This window comes from Drosophila sulfurigaster, chromosome 2L (genome assembly GCF_023558435.1).
Source record: "Drosophila sulfurigaster albostrigata strain 15112-1811.04 chromosome 2L, ASM2355843v2, whole genome shotgun sequence".
NCBI lineage: Eukaryota > Metazoa > Arthropoda > Insecta > Diptera > Drosophilidae > Drosophila > Drosophila sulfurigaster.
Window position 1 is genome coordinate 18,988,757 of NC_084881.1, and position 16,321 is coordinate 19,005,077.

Consider the following 16,321-nt stretch of genomic DNA (forward strand, 5'->3'; position numbering starts at 1 on the left):
CCAATATTCATATATGTACATATTTTTGGCTAATATTTTCTGTAATTTACATTACTTAATTTCTGTGCAAATATTTTTGGGTCAATCGAGTTTATTTTGCCGGCATTTCTTTTTATTGACTTTAAATATCGCTCATTTTATTGATCTTATGAACACTCAAGGTGTACATATATGACTTTGAAACTAGATAAATGTCTATATACAAAAAGCGCTTTTAGCGCTCAAGTCAATATTTGAAAAATTGAACAACAGAAATGAGAAATAAGAAAAAGGAAAAGAAAAAAAATCTTTTTGGCGTTTGTCTAACCATTAAAATGGGCAACTTTATGGTTAGGTGCGAAATAAATAGAATCGCATCCAATTTATTTTTAGGCAAAAACAAAATATTGAAATGTGTTGAAAACAACTGACTAGAAATTCGCAAGAGGAAACAATTGTTTATGCAATTTTTTCGTACTTTTTGTTGTTGTTTAGCGTTACTCAGCGGCAAACCGATCGCTGCAGATTGGCGAACATAAATATAGACCCAGAGACGAGAATCGAACTTATTTGTTTGGGAAACATTTCTATACCTAGAAATACCTACATCAATTATGCGGAATATATGGGTTTTTTGAAAAATAAAAGTTTAAACTTTTTGCAAATATTTTTGTTAAACAAAGATGGAATTCAAGTCGATTCGATGCGGTCATGTCCTATCAAAACCTGTTGTGAATTTCAATTTCGTTTCAAATTTGCAAAATCCGAAAGATTTGCTTGTTATTCAAAATGCGACAAATTGACGTAATATTTTTCAACTTACGCAACAATTTCATTGACTCAATTTCGATGGGAATTAGAAGAACAACAACACTCCAGTAGCTGCTCCTCTTTATAACACTTCAAACTGTTTGTTGTGTGGTCGTTCGGTCTGTTATCATTAGAATTACAGAGGCTATTTATAGCATCAACCTCTGAGGTTGCTCGACCTGCCAAGTGTATCTATCCACTTAACATTTTACAGCCGACAGAGGTTCACATTAGTGGCAGCACTTCGTAAACAAAAACTGTGCCATAAAATTTACATGAACACCGAGATTTTATTGTTTTTGCTTTTCGGGGGTCGGCCAGCTGTTATACACACCACTCGCATTGTTTACTTACCAATTAATTCATGTGTTCTCTGTTATTTAATGGGTTTAAGTGCTTGTTTTTATGGGCTAATACATGGAAGTTTGTGTTTCAAGTGCTGGGAATTTCAAATAGATTGTCTGTAAAGTAAATCTTATTGCCAATGCTCGCTAACAGCGATTGTCACAACATTAACAGTCGACGGTGTTTTTTTTCTGATGCGCAAATTCGAAAATAATAATCCCTCCTTATGCACATTAGACGGTGCGACCTTAAAAGTAAATGTTATTAGATTTAAATTGAAATATGTCTATGCATAACTAATATGTATGACCCAGTGACGGTGACTTTACACATGAGGTAAGGTCAACTTCTAACAAACAGAAAGACAGAGATGAATGCAGTCACCAAAGCGTGACGTCATTAGTCTCTCACTCGCCGCTCGCTATTTACTTCGGAAACTTGTTTGTCCCAGTGATAAACACACAAGCCGCGATTATGTAAGCTCGAAAATAAACATTTGTTTTGGATTTCTGTTGGTGTCCAATGATGATGATGATCACTTTCATGAATGACTTTCATTAAACTGCGTGTGCTTGTAAAGCTGACCCATATTTTCCCATTGGCTGAAACTGAAACTTTTATAATTGTTTTATGAGTAAAACCATTCAGGAGCTTGGTTCTACCTTAATGTCTGTAATTGGTATTTTCTCACGCTTATGATGTCACACACACACATACGAGACGTAAGGGAAGGAACAACAATAATAGTGTAAAGCGCAATAAGAAGTAAAAAGTATAAAGTGCTTAAATGTCATACAAGCACACACACAATGAGGAAAACAGAAGAGAGAGAGATAGGAAAAAGAGCGAGAGTGAGCCGCGTGAGCATGAATGATTTACGACAGTGAGAGTGAATGAATGCAAGTGAGAGAGCGTTACAGTAACAGTTATAATTTAAATTTTTAAACTTAACCATCCAATATAAAAGAGCTTTGCAGCGTAACGGCATTTAAGCGAGCTACAATATAAATTATGCAACGCTTTAAAAATTCATTAAACAGATTAGAATGAGTTGCGATAATATAATTTAATGAAAGTGTTTTTCAAAATGTAGTTCAATAAATTCAAGCTGTATTTATTATTCTACTATTGAAACCCGTTTGCACTTATAACAATTCATTAACTGTTTAAACTGGTTAAATTAACGTTGCTTCATGCACGCTTAAGTACTACCCCCTTTAAAAGCCGGCAACGACGCCTCTGCTGTGATAACACAAACTGTTGTTGGTTCAAAGGTAGTAAGTGCTGCCGGAGTGAGAAAACATACATCGCAATGCGTAAATAACATAATAGCCCACGCTCTCTCTCTCGCTCGCTCTCCGACTCTCATTTATCTCTCTCTCAAATGCCGTTCTCCCGTTCTCTCGCTCTCTCTCTCTCTGGCGCGCTCTCAGGCAACTTGAGCTTTACTACGATTACTATACAGTCCAGCACTCTGCTGGGCTGCTGCTTCTACTGCTTCTGCTGCTGCTGCTGCTTTGGGTCTCTGGACAAGGCGTAGCACATTGACGAATCAGTATCGAACCGGCTTTCTACAACTGCGGATTGGAATCGGAATCAAAAATGAATGACTCAAAGCTCGGCTAAAATGTGATTATATCTGCCTGCCCAAAAGGCATGCCATATGAGAAACAAAAATTATAGTATTCTACGTGTGTGTATGTGTGTTTGGAGTGGAATCTTGAATTTTTTGCCCACAACAAAAACTAATTAGAATTTGTCCAAGGTCTATATTTTGGGCATACGAATAAAATACGTGTTTTTTCCACCCAAAAAAAAAAAGAATTAAGAAGTGCGAAGTGCGACTCGAAACTCGTTGTCGTTGTGTATATAAGAGTGGTATTATATTGTGGCATATTAAAGACCGAAAAATCTAAAATCCAAAAAAGCTCTACCCTTGCACCGGTGATTAAAATTTTTTGGGAAATTGTGTGTGTGCGTGTTGTGTGGGTTTTTAGTAAATTAAAGTTGAGTTACGAGCAAAGCGGCCAGCAAAAGTGAAGGCCGCTTGAGGGTTGTTCTCCAGAGGCAGAGGCAGCCCCAAAAAAAGAGCGAATAAAAACTCCACCCGTGGTTAGCGTCATCAACGATTTTATGTGTTGTTGTCGTGTGCGTGAGAAAAATCAATTTTGCATTTAAACTGCCATATAGACGGAATCGGAATCAGGACAAAAGGACAAGGCTGGTTGTTTGTGAGTGGATAACCGATGACATTTTGGCCGCAAGAGAAGCGTATTAGAAAACCGATGCTATCATGGCTGATAGCACAGAACCAGGCAGGCATAAGGATCCAACCATAGATAATGCCGGCGCTGATGGAATTCAAGGAGCCGCTGCTGAAGCTGCTGCCGCTGTCGGCACTGACGTGCCCCCAATACCAGCTGTTCGACGTCGCCATGCGCATGCGCAGAAAACCATTGAGCGCGTCGAGGAAACAGGACAAGAATGCAAACAGCTGGAGACATCGACGGTGACGCGTACATACATGAAGACCATTACCACGTCACTGACCACCTCCAGCGATAACAACAGTAGCAGCATCCATGTCGAGGCACCGCCGCAACGTTTGCGCCAAAAGGTGGCACAATACGAGAAGGTTTGGTCCACCGATGGCGCTGGCAAACGTCCGGCCGAACAGGGTGCGGATGAATTGCGTCAGGAGCAGCAGGCCGATGATTACGATGAGGAGAATCCCTTCGATATCGATGTGCATGAGATTGAGCGGCGATTGCGCGAGGAGCGACAACGCGGCTTGGCCGAGGCAGAGGCAGCTAAGCTGGCCTTTCAGCAGGTCCATTTGCGGCACACGCCGCAATCGGCGCCACGTCGCGTTGAGGTGACCAGCGAACAGACGCCGAGTCCGTTCAATGTGACCCTGAAGACCACCAGCAAGTTGAGTCCTGGCGTCGAGTTGAGCAATGTGGAGGATCAGCTGTCGCCGTTCAATGTGACGTTGCGCACCACACGACGCACCACCACGGTGAAGCACAATCAGAGCCGTCAAACGGAACTGGAACGCTTCCTCGATGGTGAGCGTTTGGTGCGCGAGGTGCCAGCTGCCGATGGCGTGCGTACGATAATCACCTCATCGATGACTAGGGATGGCGGCTATACCGAGGAAAAGATTTATCGCCATGGCGAGGGTTACGTGTCGCCGCGAGATTCGCCCTCGTGGTCGCGCTCCAGCGTGTCGAGTGAACGTTCGAGTGTCACGTCGCCGCATAGCGTTGATATGACCGCAGGTGGGAGACGCATACTCATTAAGCTCGAGGATGAATCGATGGAGAGACGCGAAATGAGCGAAACAACGAGGTGTGAACACGAGCAGCAACACGATGAAACTGATGGCTCGGTGCGAGCACGCATTAGGCAGTTTGGTGGGCAGGACGAGGATGCTATGGCAACGGTAACGGGTAACATTGACATTACCGTGGGTAGCAACCCCCGCAGGCGGCGTTTGTACCAACAAACAACACTGCAAGTGGGTGGCAACGAGACACAGCCACAACAACAGTCACTGAAGGAGGAACAGGAACAGCAAGAGCAACAGCAACAACAACAACGACCACCACGTCCAAGCGAACTGTCATGGCAAACAACGGGTAAATCAACAACAACAAAGACAATGCTTACATCCACGCCGATTGGCACGAAGGAGCAACCGCAAACAGCAACGCCGGACGCCGAAGTGTTTAGTCCAGCTGCAACGTGCCAATTGCGCGGTTCTTCAGCGGAAGAATCCCGGAAAATTGTAAGCCACAAGAAAACGATAACCACCAGCAGCAGCAGCACAACGACAAAATCGTCCTCTACGTCCTCCTCGTCTACGTCGCGTAAATCCGTCGGTTTCCCATCCGCTTCGAACGTTGGCGGTGATATCTCGTTTACGGCAACGCAAATACGCATCGTTGACGATTCCGCGGACGCGACGGACGTCATCGATAACGATTCCGATACGGAAGGTGTGCCGGCTAGTAGTCTTGTGATTGTATCGACACCAACGCGGGAGCGTTCCACAACACCCACAACATCGCCTTGTACGCCGCACGCATTAAGCGGCATTGGCACTTTTAGCAAGAGTCTGCGCCAGGATTATCAGACTCAAGCAACACAAAGTGGCCAAAAGGGCAACGAACATCACGACCACGAATACCAGGAATTCCAATCCACAATGGCTTCGATCAATTTCCAACGAAGCAATTCCCAGTACGACAGCCACATCAAGGAGAAACGAGGTAAACATCAACAGCACCTAAACATCGACTATCGACTACACATAGAACCTTGACTAGAATCGAGTTTCTCTATCGTGTGTAATCGATCATCTTGCGTCAAATGCTGTCTCCATATGTCCCTCGACTTGCTTGATTAGCTTTCGATTTGCTTCCCTTCAATCTTGCGTCGTCATATCATATCAATTGTTGCTTGCCTCTCTTATCGCAGTTATATAATAATAATCCATTTGCGAAATTCTGTTTTGGTTTTTTTTCTTTTGTTGCTTTTTTGCACCAAATTGTTTTGGCAACTGATAAGGCTTGCACAATGAATTAGCTCGACAAGAGATTGTTATGATGGGTAGTATCACATGAGACGAAAGCTGACTATATAAATTTGTCATGTATGCAGCTCTTCACATGCGAATTAATAAAGCTATCTCAAGTCTAGATCTGATATGACGCTTTAAAGGTGAAACCTTGAGACTTTGGCTGTGAAAAAGCGTGAATAGAATATTTTAAACTGGGTAAAACAGAGAATCACTGGGTAAGACTAGTTGAAATATGATTTCTTAACACTTTTCAAGAAGTTGGACCATATAATAAGACTAAGATTTAGATTGGTAAAGATTATCTCTTTACTATTATCTCTTTACATTAGTATTTTAATAAAATTAAAGTATTGGACTGGAGGAAAGTACTTTTATTCACAATCTTGATTTCATTCTTATATTTGAAAATATTAAGTTTAAATTTATAAATTCTCTAAACAATATACAATGAAAATGTCAACTTAAATTTGAAAATATTAAGTTGAAATATATAAATTCTCTAAACTATATTCAATAAAAAATTGTCTAATAGCGATCTCTTCATTTCTACAATTTATATGGCAATATATTTTGTTTTTGACAGTTTGAAGGCTATAAATTGAAATTGTAATCTAGAATGAATTCTCATTTACAATTGATTACTAATATTCTAAATGATCTGTAGACATAGAAATACTTTGTATGTAGAATTCCCAGCTGTTATCAAGAAGCTTCTGCCCTTCTGCTTAGAATCGAGTGACATTTTTGTGGTTTGGTCAATGAATGTCAAGGTCAATACTGGCGGCACCTTGCGGTTTGGGGTCAGTCGCAGTCTCGGTGTGTGTTTGTTTTTCTTTTCAGCTTGCTGTAAATTAATTATTGCAAAACGATCGATAAATTTGTGCCCAAAATGACATCATTGACTGGCTGCTCCGGCTCCGGCTCAGGCTTTGACTTCAACTTGTTTAGCAGTCAACTACCCGTTGTGTTTGCTGTTTGTTGATGTTGTTGTTGTTGTTGTTGTTAAATATAAGTCGCCTCGCGCTGAACTTTTACTTGGCAATTTATATTATTTATATATGCGCACAGTGCGTTTGTTATGTATTTACCCACAACTGTTGGCAAGCAGCTTTGGCGGCGCTGTTACCTCTTTTTTGTTTGCCGCTTGCCTTGTATTTTATTGGCAGCCAAAAGCACTCGAAGCAACCACCCAAAAGAGCGTGACGGTTGCGGGTAGTGCATAGCAGGATGGGGAACGGAGAGAGAGAGAGAGAGTGAGAGAGAGAGCGACAGCGATAGAGGGGAAAAGGAGGGATGGTTGAATGACGTCTGCATCTTATTTGAATGTTTGGCAAAGTTTTGGGCTCTTGGGTCTCTGTTATGTGACCTCCTCGGCGGTTATTATGTTAAATACAACAAGCAATTAAGTGTCTGATTGTCTCACTCACTGTCTGCCTCTGTCCCTCTCAATGTCTCAATGTAGTCTGCACTCGATACCCGTGATACTCGTTCAGATACAAATGTATCTATATCTGTATGATTAGGTTCTGACATTCATGAGCGTATCTATTAATATCAGCCATCAAGATACTTATGCTTATGCCACAGCCACTTTTTTGTGTTCTAGTTTTTCGCGGGGTCGTTTTGTTATTTATGCAATTGATTTTGCTACTTTGAATCGATTGAAGGACAGCTGTCAGTCATATATATTAAGCTGACAATTAATACAAATTTAATTGGGCTTAGCATGACTTGCAAAGATTGTAGATAAAATATTTTTTTCTGTTTAGTGAATGTCCTAAAATAAATTAGAATTCATAAAATGACATTATTTTTTTTATTTACTTATTATCATGTTTACAGGGTGTCTTCTCTTCGGCTATCTTTATATTTCCAATCATTTAGCACTCAATTTAATGTGACAATTTGTTTATTACTTCTGCCTATGTTTATACCCTGTACTTTTTGTTTGACCTTCTTCCTCTTCAATGCTTTGGCGATGCGCGTTGTTAATATCAACAGAATATCCTGCCAATATGTTTATATTGCGTGATTTGGCCACTTTTTCAATTCGTTTCTTTTTCGCTGCCATAAATTTACTTAGAAATGTATTTATTTTGTACGAGCCTCGCGAGCTGAGTGATTGAGTGTTGTAGGCCAGATATTGGGTACGATATCGTTCGTGTGGTGGTACATGAGCTGAGCGACTCTTAACAAATTTATAAACTGAAACGTCATGGCATGTCAAATGTATGCTAATTGACATGACTCGTCCCGTCGATAGGCTAACATAGCTATTGAATAGAGTACACACAGAGTAGCATGAAAATGTAGGCAGGGTGTATAGAAACTACAAGTATTGATTAGTTTCTGGTTGCCTGGTTGCCTTTTTGATTGGGTTGATTTTTGCCTTTGACTTTCTTTCGACAAGTGCAGATTGTGCGGCCATTTCACAGGTCAATTAACAGAGTCTGATGAAGAGCGCCGCAGACTAATGCAATTTTAATTGTTAATCAGTTTTGCAAATTGACCGAAATTGCTGTGCCACATTTCAATGCCACGAAACTTTCGTCATTTGAATATTCATGTGATTTTCTGTGTGTTGTGAGAGAGGGGAGAGATATTTGATGCCATACTCAATGCTGCTGCTGCTACAATGAAAATGAAAACAAAATAAACAAACACACACGAACAACATTTGGAATAACAACAATACGAGACGACGACGTTATCTATCGCTAAAAATCTATCTGTCAAAAGTCCAGAGAATAGATCAGCAAAGCAGCCCCCAAGCCGTACAACTGTCTGACTGTCAGTCTATCTGTCCGATGTGAGATCATCGTTGAATAATTTATGGTGCTGTTGTTGGTGTATCTGTTGCTGTTGTTGGCTGTCAGTATCAATATTTATTGTCTATACGACTTTAGCGGCTTTTAATTGATGCCTAAAATGTGGTTACGACAACTTGAGCGAAGTTGGCGCCCCACAATGCGATTTGTTATTGAATTGAATTGGAAATTCGAACTGCGATTTGTAAAATTAGAAGTGAAACAAGTTTATCCAGACGACGAAACATTCAAGTGCACTTCTGCCACAACTTGTGGCAAATACTTAACCCATAAAGCGTTAGTATGGGTGCAAAAACAAAGAGTCTTTGCTTCACCCACATGAAAGACGACAGCTGTTGCGCATGTGGCAATTGAAACTTCTATGGGGAATCTTCATCCATCTTTCATCTCACTGTGGGCGCAGTCTTTAGAATTCTTTTTATGGTCAGTTATGATTCTTTTTTGTCTTTTGTGGTTTTTGCTTTTTTGGCCAACCACCAAAGAACAACAATTAACAAATGTGGAAGACCCAAACAATTTTTCAGTTCGAGTGCCTTAATCATTTATTTGCGTTTCGCTATCAATATCTACAGTAAATGTTATTAATAGCAAAAACAAATAAACTTAAATGCCTTTTATTATTTAGCATACCAGCAGCAGTTATTTATGTATATTTTAAAACCATGACGTAATATACAAAAGGTAGCCAAGTATTTAACCAGCTATCTATCTATTTACATACGATATATTCAAGTTGTTGCGAGATACTTACACTTTATGACATGTTGCGGGTGTGTGTGAAAACCTGTGCAACGCACTGAAGCGTCAAATATGCCATATACGATTATATTCCCATTTGTATCTTGCCACATACTTTCGATCTCGCTTGTCACCTGCGGGCAATGCAACAGGTGCTACACTTAGGACACACCTCAATGAACTCATTGCAGCGATATCTTTTTAACGCATTTAAATTGTTAATCAATAGAAATAAGTGTTTACAGAGACATTTTTGTTGCCCACTCTACTTATATAAACGCTAAACGACATCATCTTCGTAGGCATACTTAATAAACACGTGATTTAGAATTTCAACAATGGAAATGTAGAAAAATGTGTGACTCGAGTCAAGGTTAACACAATAAAGTTGTTTTATAATTTGTCACAATAAATGTTCATAGCTAAATTCATGTTTTGCACAACAAAAGATACTTTTCCAATAAGTTTTTCGTTTTGAGTTCGTTTCCGGCTGGCAAAAACTTTGTGAACTTCGTCGTGTAATTCTCAACTTATAGGTCAAAGTAAATAGCGAATTGTGGAAGCAGTCAATCGATGCTAATAACATGTTACCTATTGTTACACGGTCTAAGCTTATGATTCTCAAATGGTTTAAAGACGCCAGTTTACAAGCGTTGATAAATGGTAAAATAATAGCACAACTTCCATAAGTTTTTACGCTGTTTTGAGAGACTTTCAACGGTTTTTTTTTAAAGAGATTCGCAGCGGAGTTTATATTGGCAACTTTTCTTTTAATTCATCTTTCGCACATACTTTAAAAGCCATTTGATTTCATTGTTACGCACTCGACAGCAATAAGTACTTGGCACATTTCGTTTTTAAGCAAATAAACAATTTATTTATACTACTATTGCGGAAATGTTACATACTCACGCATACGAAACATTTCCGTTGTGTCTGCAGCATATGGTTAATATCTTGCCCATATACGAGTCATCAATACACAATATACTACACATTCAACTCGATGCCCCCTGTTCGACCCCATGGGTTACGCCTCTTTCCAGATAGAGCTACATTTTGTGTGTTGTTCGACTGCGTTTTTGTTTATGCAAATGAGACGCAGAACATTCTTTTTACTTCACTGTTTTTGGGTCTTAGGGGGAAAATCCAAACAAATAAATAAACTATTTTTACAGTACATTTCTCTATGTTTTGCTGTGTAATATCTCTTCTATTTCCGTATGTGCAACTAGGCCAAGCCAGACATTGAGGAGACAGCGACTCACAGCTTTCAATGATTTTACTATTTTACTTCCATAAGTGAATCTATAAACTTTACAGTTGTTTAACTGCTTTTCATAATTTCAAATAAAAAAAGGCATTTTTGCGCTCAATAAAATTGTAAACTGAAATTGCGTTGAATGCAATTGAAGTGTTTTTGGGTTTTGCTCGTTAGAGAACGAATATAATAATCAGCTGCCGCATCATTATAATTATCATCATTAACTTACTGACTGACTGAACCATTCACAACAACCAACACAACAAAAACCGTATATAAAACTGTTGTTAACATTTTGCTTCTTTCTTTTCGCCTGTTTATAATTTATGTTTGTTTGGTCTTTAGCTCTGCCTCGAGGGTTTTTCGTTTTATTTATTATTGTGTTGGACTCTGTTCCCAGCTGCTTGCTTTTTTGGCCATCATTATTGAAATTGAAATTTTTTGTAGGTAACCAAAGTCATTCAACCTAAACGCTTGCCCACTCGTAGTACTATGTCTATGTATAGTATTGCTTATATGGGGTCTGACCCGGTTCGCTGTCTTAATTGTTCTCTACAATTTCTCTGCGCTTTGTGTATGGCTGAAATTCTAGAATTTCTATGCTTTTACTTTTCATGTTGTGAATCTTGAAAGTTTTGCTCAAAGGTTAATTAATGGATCAGCCAAAAAATCGGAAAATGCTGCTATTGAAACTCGTATATTGTTCATTATTAATGAAAGCTCTTTTGTAGTCAAACTTTTTTTTTAGAATAATCGATACATCATTAAAATATTTTTGTATTTTTTTTATTGCTGTGTTTGCAGTCACGTCTCGTCGCTATTATTTTTGACTACTTTAAACACAACGTTTATTTCGACCTTATTTAGTTTGTACATATGTATGTGGCCTTATCTGAATACCATTTTTCAAGTGCATTCTACCGCTTATCTCTAGAACAATTAGCGAAAGTATTTGTTGATTATCAACACTTATAATGTGTACACTTTTTATGGTTTGGTTGGAAACTTATCAACACCTTTGTGTATGTCGTATACATCTATTTTTGTAACAACACACAAATTAAACATAGCTTCTATAATATGTATAAACAAAAACGTCAACTAGTTTTCAAATTCAAAAAAAGAAAAACCTGTAAATACCAAAAACAGCAGTTAGCTTTATTTAATTTATTCCCGTTGCGTCGGATGTTACTTTGACAAATCTGGTTTCATTAATTTGCAAGACGAGTAGGCAATAGCCAAAAGTTTCTGTTTGATTAAACAACTTTATAACAAACTTGATTGAATATTGCCGACAACCATACAAAAAAGTAAAGCTTGAACAGTTTTTGATAAACGTTTGACTGGAGGCTAAAATGCAAGCGTTAAATTTATTTCGTTGAAGAATAATATTTTACTAAATTATCTGATTTCCTTCTGGATTATGTTGGCACGTTTGAAATAATCTTACAAATTAGCATGCACAAAATTTATGATACTGTTTATATAAGCTGAAAATTTAATTACAAACGGATAAGAAATACCGATTTAAGAGGAAGTAGTATATATCAAATGATAATAAGGTATATATGTACATAGGTCCATTTGGTTGGCAACAGCGCACAAGTTCGTTTTGGTTGATTTAATTAAATAAACATTAAGAAAAACACCTTAAGCACATTAACAACGTATTTATTTATTGTGGGGCTTAATTCACAACATATTTACAAACCATTAGAAGGCTTTTAAATTGTCACATAAGAAAACTACATAAATTCTCGGACGTTTTTGATGTTTTACCCAGCGCCAAGTTCATTTTTATTGCCAGAAGATTTTCTTCAAAAATTTTATGCATTCATTTCTAAAAATTTCTAATACAATTCAAAATGTATTTTTGCCTTATTCTGTTTTGCAAATTGCTCGACCTTGAACTAATTTCTATTTTAATAATCTTTTGTCAAATTTCGGGCTGAAAATTGCGTCACACAAAGCAAAGAAAATTGAAACATTTCTCGAAAATTGCCAAGACATAAAAACAGATTGAGTTTTATTTACAATTATATTGTCGACTAATCGAATGTCGAGTGCTTGTAAATTGCGCCAACAATTAGCTTGAATTCTGTCAGAATTTTGTGACATTATTTATTTTGTGTAACACGCTTTCCACGCATTCTTCTTTGAATTTTCCAACTATAAAAATTTTCCATTTGAAATGTGAAAAATTTTGGTATTTATGGCGGGCAAATCTATTTTGAATTCATATTATAGGCATGCTTTTGGCTCGTTGCCAGTTCAAATAGACCACGCATTGTGCCATCTCTTCTTTGTCCATCGCGGAGTCAAAGGGGGTAATTAGACAGCTGCCGCTTTATGACAGGCCGAGAATCCATTCAATACTCTGGCTGCATTCACTCTGTTGAGCTATATGGTAATGAATCACAGCCGAGATTCGTTTGGTCTTTCTTTAATTTTCATAATTATTTACAAAATAAAAATTGTTGAATTTGTTTAACGTATTGTTTATTATTTTTATTTTCTACCGAAATGGAGGTAATCAAAATGAAATGAAGTAAATATTTATGTTCAACAATTGACGTAAAGCAAAGATGAATGTGTTTTGTTTTTTGATTGCTAAAAAGAATGTTTAAAACATTTCTCAACTTTGAATTATGCTCTTTAAACTTAAGATAAGATACAAGATACAATGGCAAGTGCAGATTGGCGAACATGATGTCATTGTGTTAATTTCATTTAATGCCCCACAAAAAAAAAACTGATAATTCAATTAATGCAAACATTAGATACATGTGTCGGCAGCTTTTGCAGGTGAAAAATACTCGTACATCGTTTCATGTATCTGTGCTTACTGGGAAGTGTATCTTATCGTTGTGCTGCCTTTAGCAGGTATCTCTCTTGCCTTGTGTATCTTTTGCAGCGTCATGTATGCGTTCGCCTTTTATGCCACCGTCCCGACAATCTTATAGCTTGTCTTACATTTAATTACAATTACACGAAAAAGAAAAAACCGTATTTCCAACATTTTCTCATGTTTTCCTTTCGTTTTCCCTCTCTTTTTCTCTTTACAGAGGAGCAAGAACGTGTGCAGAAGAAGACATTCACTAATTGGATTAATTCATACCTATCGAAGGTGAGTTATTTGTTGTTTTGCGATTCCTTCAATGCCAGCTATCGATGGGGTTTAATCGATTCTTCGCAGCTAAAAATTTATATCTTGATTGTATGTGACTTTGAAATTTGCATATTGATTTGCATTCTTTTCGTAAGCGAAATAGAAAAAACGTGCAAGGAGATTCGTTGCGTTTCAAATTTTAATTTTCAATTCATTTAATTTACGTAAAACATAACATTCAATTAAATTAGATATACAGTTGACTTACGGCTCTGCAAAATGCAATTGACGATTTGCAACTTGACAGGCATCACTTTAAATTATAGCTGACAAATAACTGTCTTCTAGCCCCACTTTCACATTGGCTGTATCCTTTCTAATTTAAGCGCCTCCAACAGCAACAGTTTTCAACTTTTTTTTTGGTCTATACATTCACTTTAATAATTGCAACACACTCCAGTTGACGAGCAATTTACTGAAAATGCACATCTTGTTTGGTATCAGAGATGGATTGATGTTAGACTCATTTTGGAAATGATTGATATATAGTACATACTTCCATAAATGTTCCGATGGCCTTGTAAATGATTTCATGATTATTTGGAAAAAGTATACCCATTATAAAAATAGTAAAAATTAAAAAATGACTGGAATTTAAATTCAATAATTAAATGCTTAAAGCAATAATTTAGTATCCTTATAGAAATAGAAATAAATTTCTTCATTTCGGTGAAAACTTTGTGTAATATATACGGAATGAATATAGGTTAAATATTTAAAGTCAACGAAATAATAAATTAATTTTGTTTGATGTACGATAAATTAAAGGGTTGATGTTGTAATACACAAAACGTGTCAATTAAAATAATTTACAATTATTAAGTCAGTCATTGTTTAATGCTGAACAAACAACAGGTCGCAAAGATAATACATCTCCCGAAAGGGGATACAAAAAAAAATCACACCCATAAAACTCGAGTCATCATGCTTATGACAGCCTTGCAGGGGGGGATATAGACAATATAATACTGACTCGATGATCCGCATGAAAAAATGTTGGCATCCAGCAGGCGTGTGCGATGGCGGGGCTATTGTTATTGTTGTTATTGCTGTTATTCATGTTGGGCAGAGCGTATAAATTAGTTAATAAATTTTAATCAAATTCTGCGCACAATAACAGCGCACAGCGCGAGTATTCGGGTCACCGCAATGTGAATGAATGAATGAATGATTGAGTGAACCGAATGACATAACTGGCTCACCTTGAACTGAAAAATAGTTTATATGAGAGCTGGAAGAAGTACCCAAAATAAAAATTGAATGTATCTTTAGGGAAAGACGTGTCCAGTATCTGTGAGATACATCGATATGCCTCGAGGCATATAGACGGCGTAAATTGACAGCTCTAACAAATGCTCAATAAGCAAATACAAATTAAATAAATTACTTTTGATTAGCATGTTGTCCCGGCAACATTCTAGTACCTAGTGCCCACAATTTTGTGTTTGTTGCCTTTCTCGCCAAATGCGAAATGTGCTAATGAAATGGCTGTTGTGCAATTGCAACATTCAACAAATAGCCGATTCATTGTGAGTCATTTTACATATTGCATAACGGTCTATTAACATACATAACAGCACAACAGACATCATTGCAACTGAAATATGGCTTCAATCAACGATCTTATGACCTGCCCACGCCTTGAAAGACTCTTTGCACAACGAACTCAGCCTGTATGTATCTGTATCTGCAACTGCAACTCCTTTTTTTATTGCCAGTCACTTTGTCAGTCAGTTGTGGAGAGATGTAGATGGAGTTGGAGTTGGGGGTCTGGTTCTCAACGCATTGCATTGGCATTTTGAGCCTGTAGAACTGGTTTGTTTATGGCCAAGCAGCCGCCAGTCGACAGCAGTCAAGAGCCCAACAGCCAGGCAGCCATCCAGCCGGCCGGCCGGCAAAATTCGTACAAGAAATGCCGGCTCATGTCTGCAGATTGAAGTTGTATTAAAAGATAACACATTAGATACAAACAGTAACGAACACGGGCTGAAGCAACAGAGAGAAAAGTGCATTAAATCAACGTTCAAGGTAAAAGTAAGTCAGTGGGCGTATTGCGTGGGCTCCCCCTCCTTGTTTGTATGTGTGTGTGTGTGTAGGGGGGATTAATCGCAGCTGCAACGGGCCACACATGAAACGGAACTGCTTCGCTGTCATTAATGCAGCATTGTTTCAGTCTGACTTCGAGCACTCTTTTTTCTTTTATAGGCCAACGCATAGCTGGCTGATGAACTTGGCTAACAGCGGTTGCCATTTCCATTCCACGGCATGTGGAATTTCTCGCATTGCCGTATTCCATGCAGACTTCTTGGACGCCTTGGGTGCGCGTGCCCAGCAATTGTCTGCTGACTTGGAAGTTGAAGTTATTCTTAGAAATAACACAAACACACAAATACACACGCATGTTAGATAGACATTTTCAAAGTGTTTACGCAAAATGTGTCGGCCCTGCAGACGAGACTTTAGACCAGTGTTTGCTAACCGCCAATGGAATATTAAGTTGGAAGCTCTGCAGCAGACGGAACTTCATTTGAGTTAGAGATATTAGGCCTAGATGTTACCCTCGAAGGGATTTTAAAATAGATTTAAACGCTTTTGGAATTTGC

The 16,321-nt window shown here is 38.1% G+C and overlaps 1 protein-coding gene across 22 annotated transcripts in view; it reads left to right on the forward strand.

Annotated features, from left to right (window-relative positions):
* LOC133850817 (muscle-specific protein 300 kDa) overlaps positions 1-16,321 on the forward strand; it is a 121,149-nt gene that overhangs the window by 11,683 nt on the left and 93,145 nt on the right. For 6 of the 22 annotated variants that reach the window (XM_062287026.1, XM_062287027.1, XM_062287031.1 and 3 more), the window contains exons 1-2: positions 2,703-5,408; positions 13,615-13,676. In XM_062287026.1, coding sequence (XP_062143010.1) covers positions 3,428-5,408; positions 13,615-13,676 — 2,043 coding nt within the window. In that variant the 5' untranslated portion in view covers positions 2,703-3,427. Of the gene's footprint in view, positions 1-2,685; positions 5,409-13,614; positions 13,677-16,321 lie in introns of those variants that run through there. The other 16 variants (XM_062287034.1, XM_062287035.1, XM_062287036.1 and 13 more) reach the window with 5 other exon arrangements.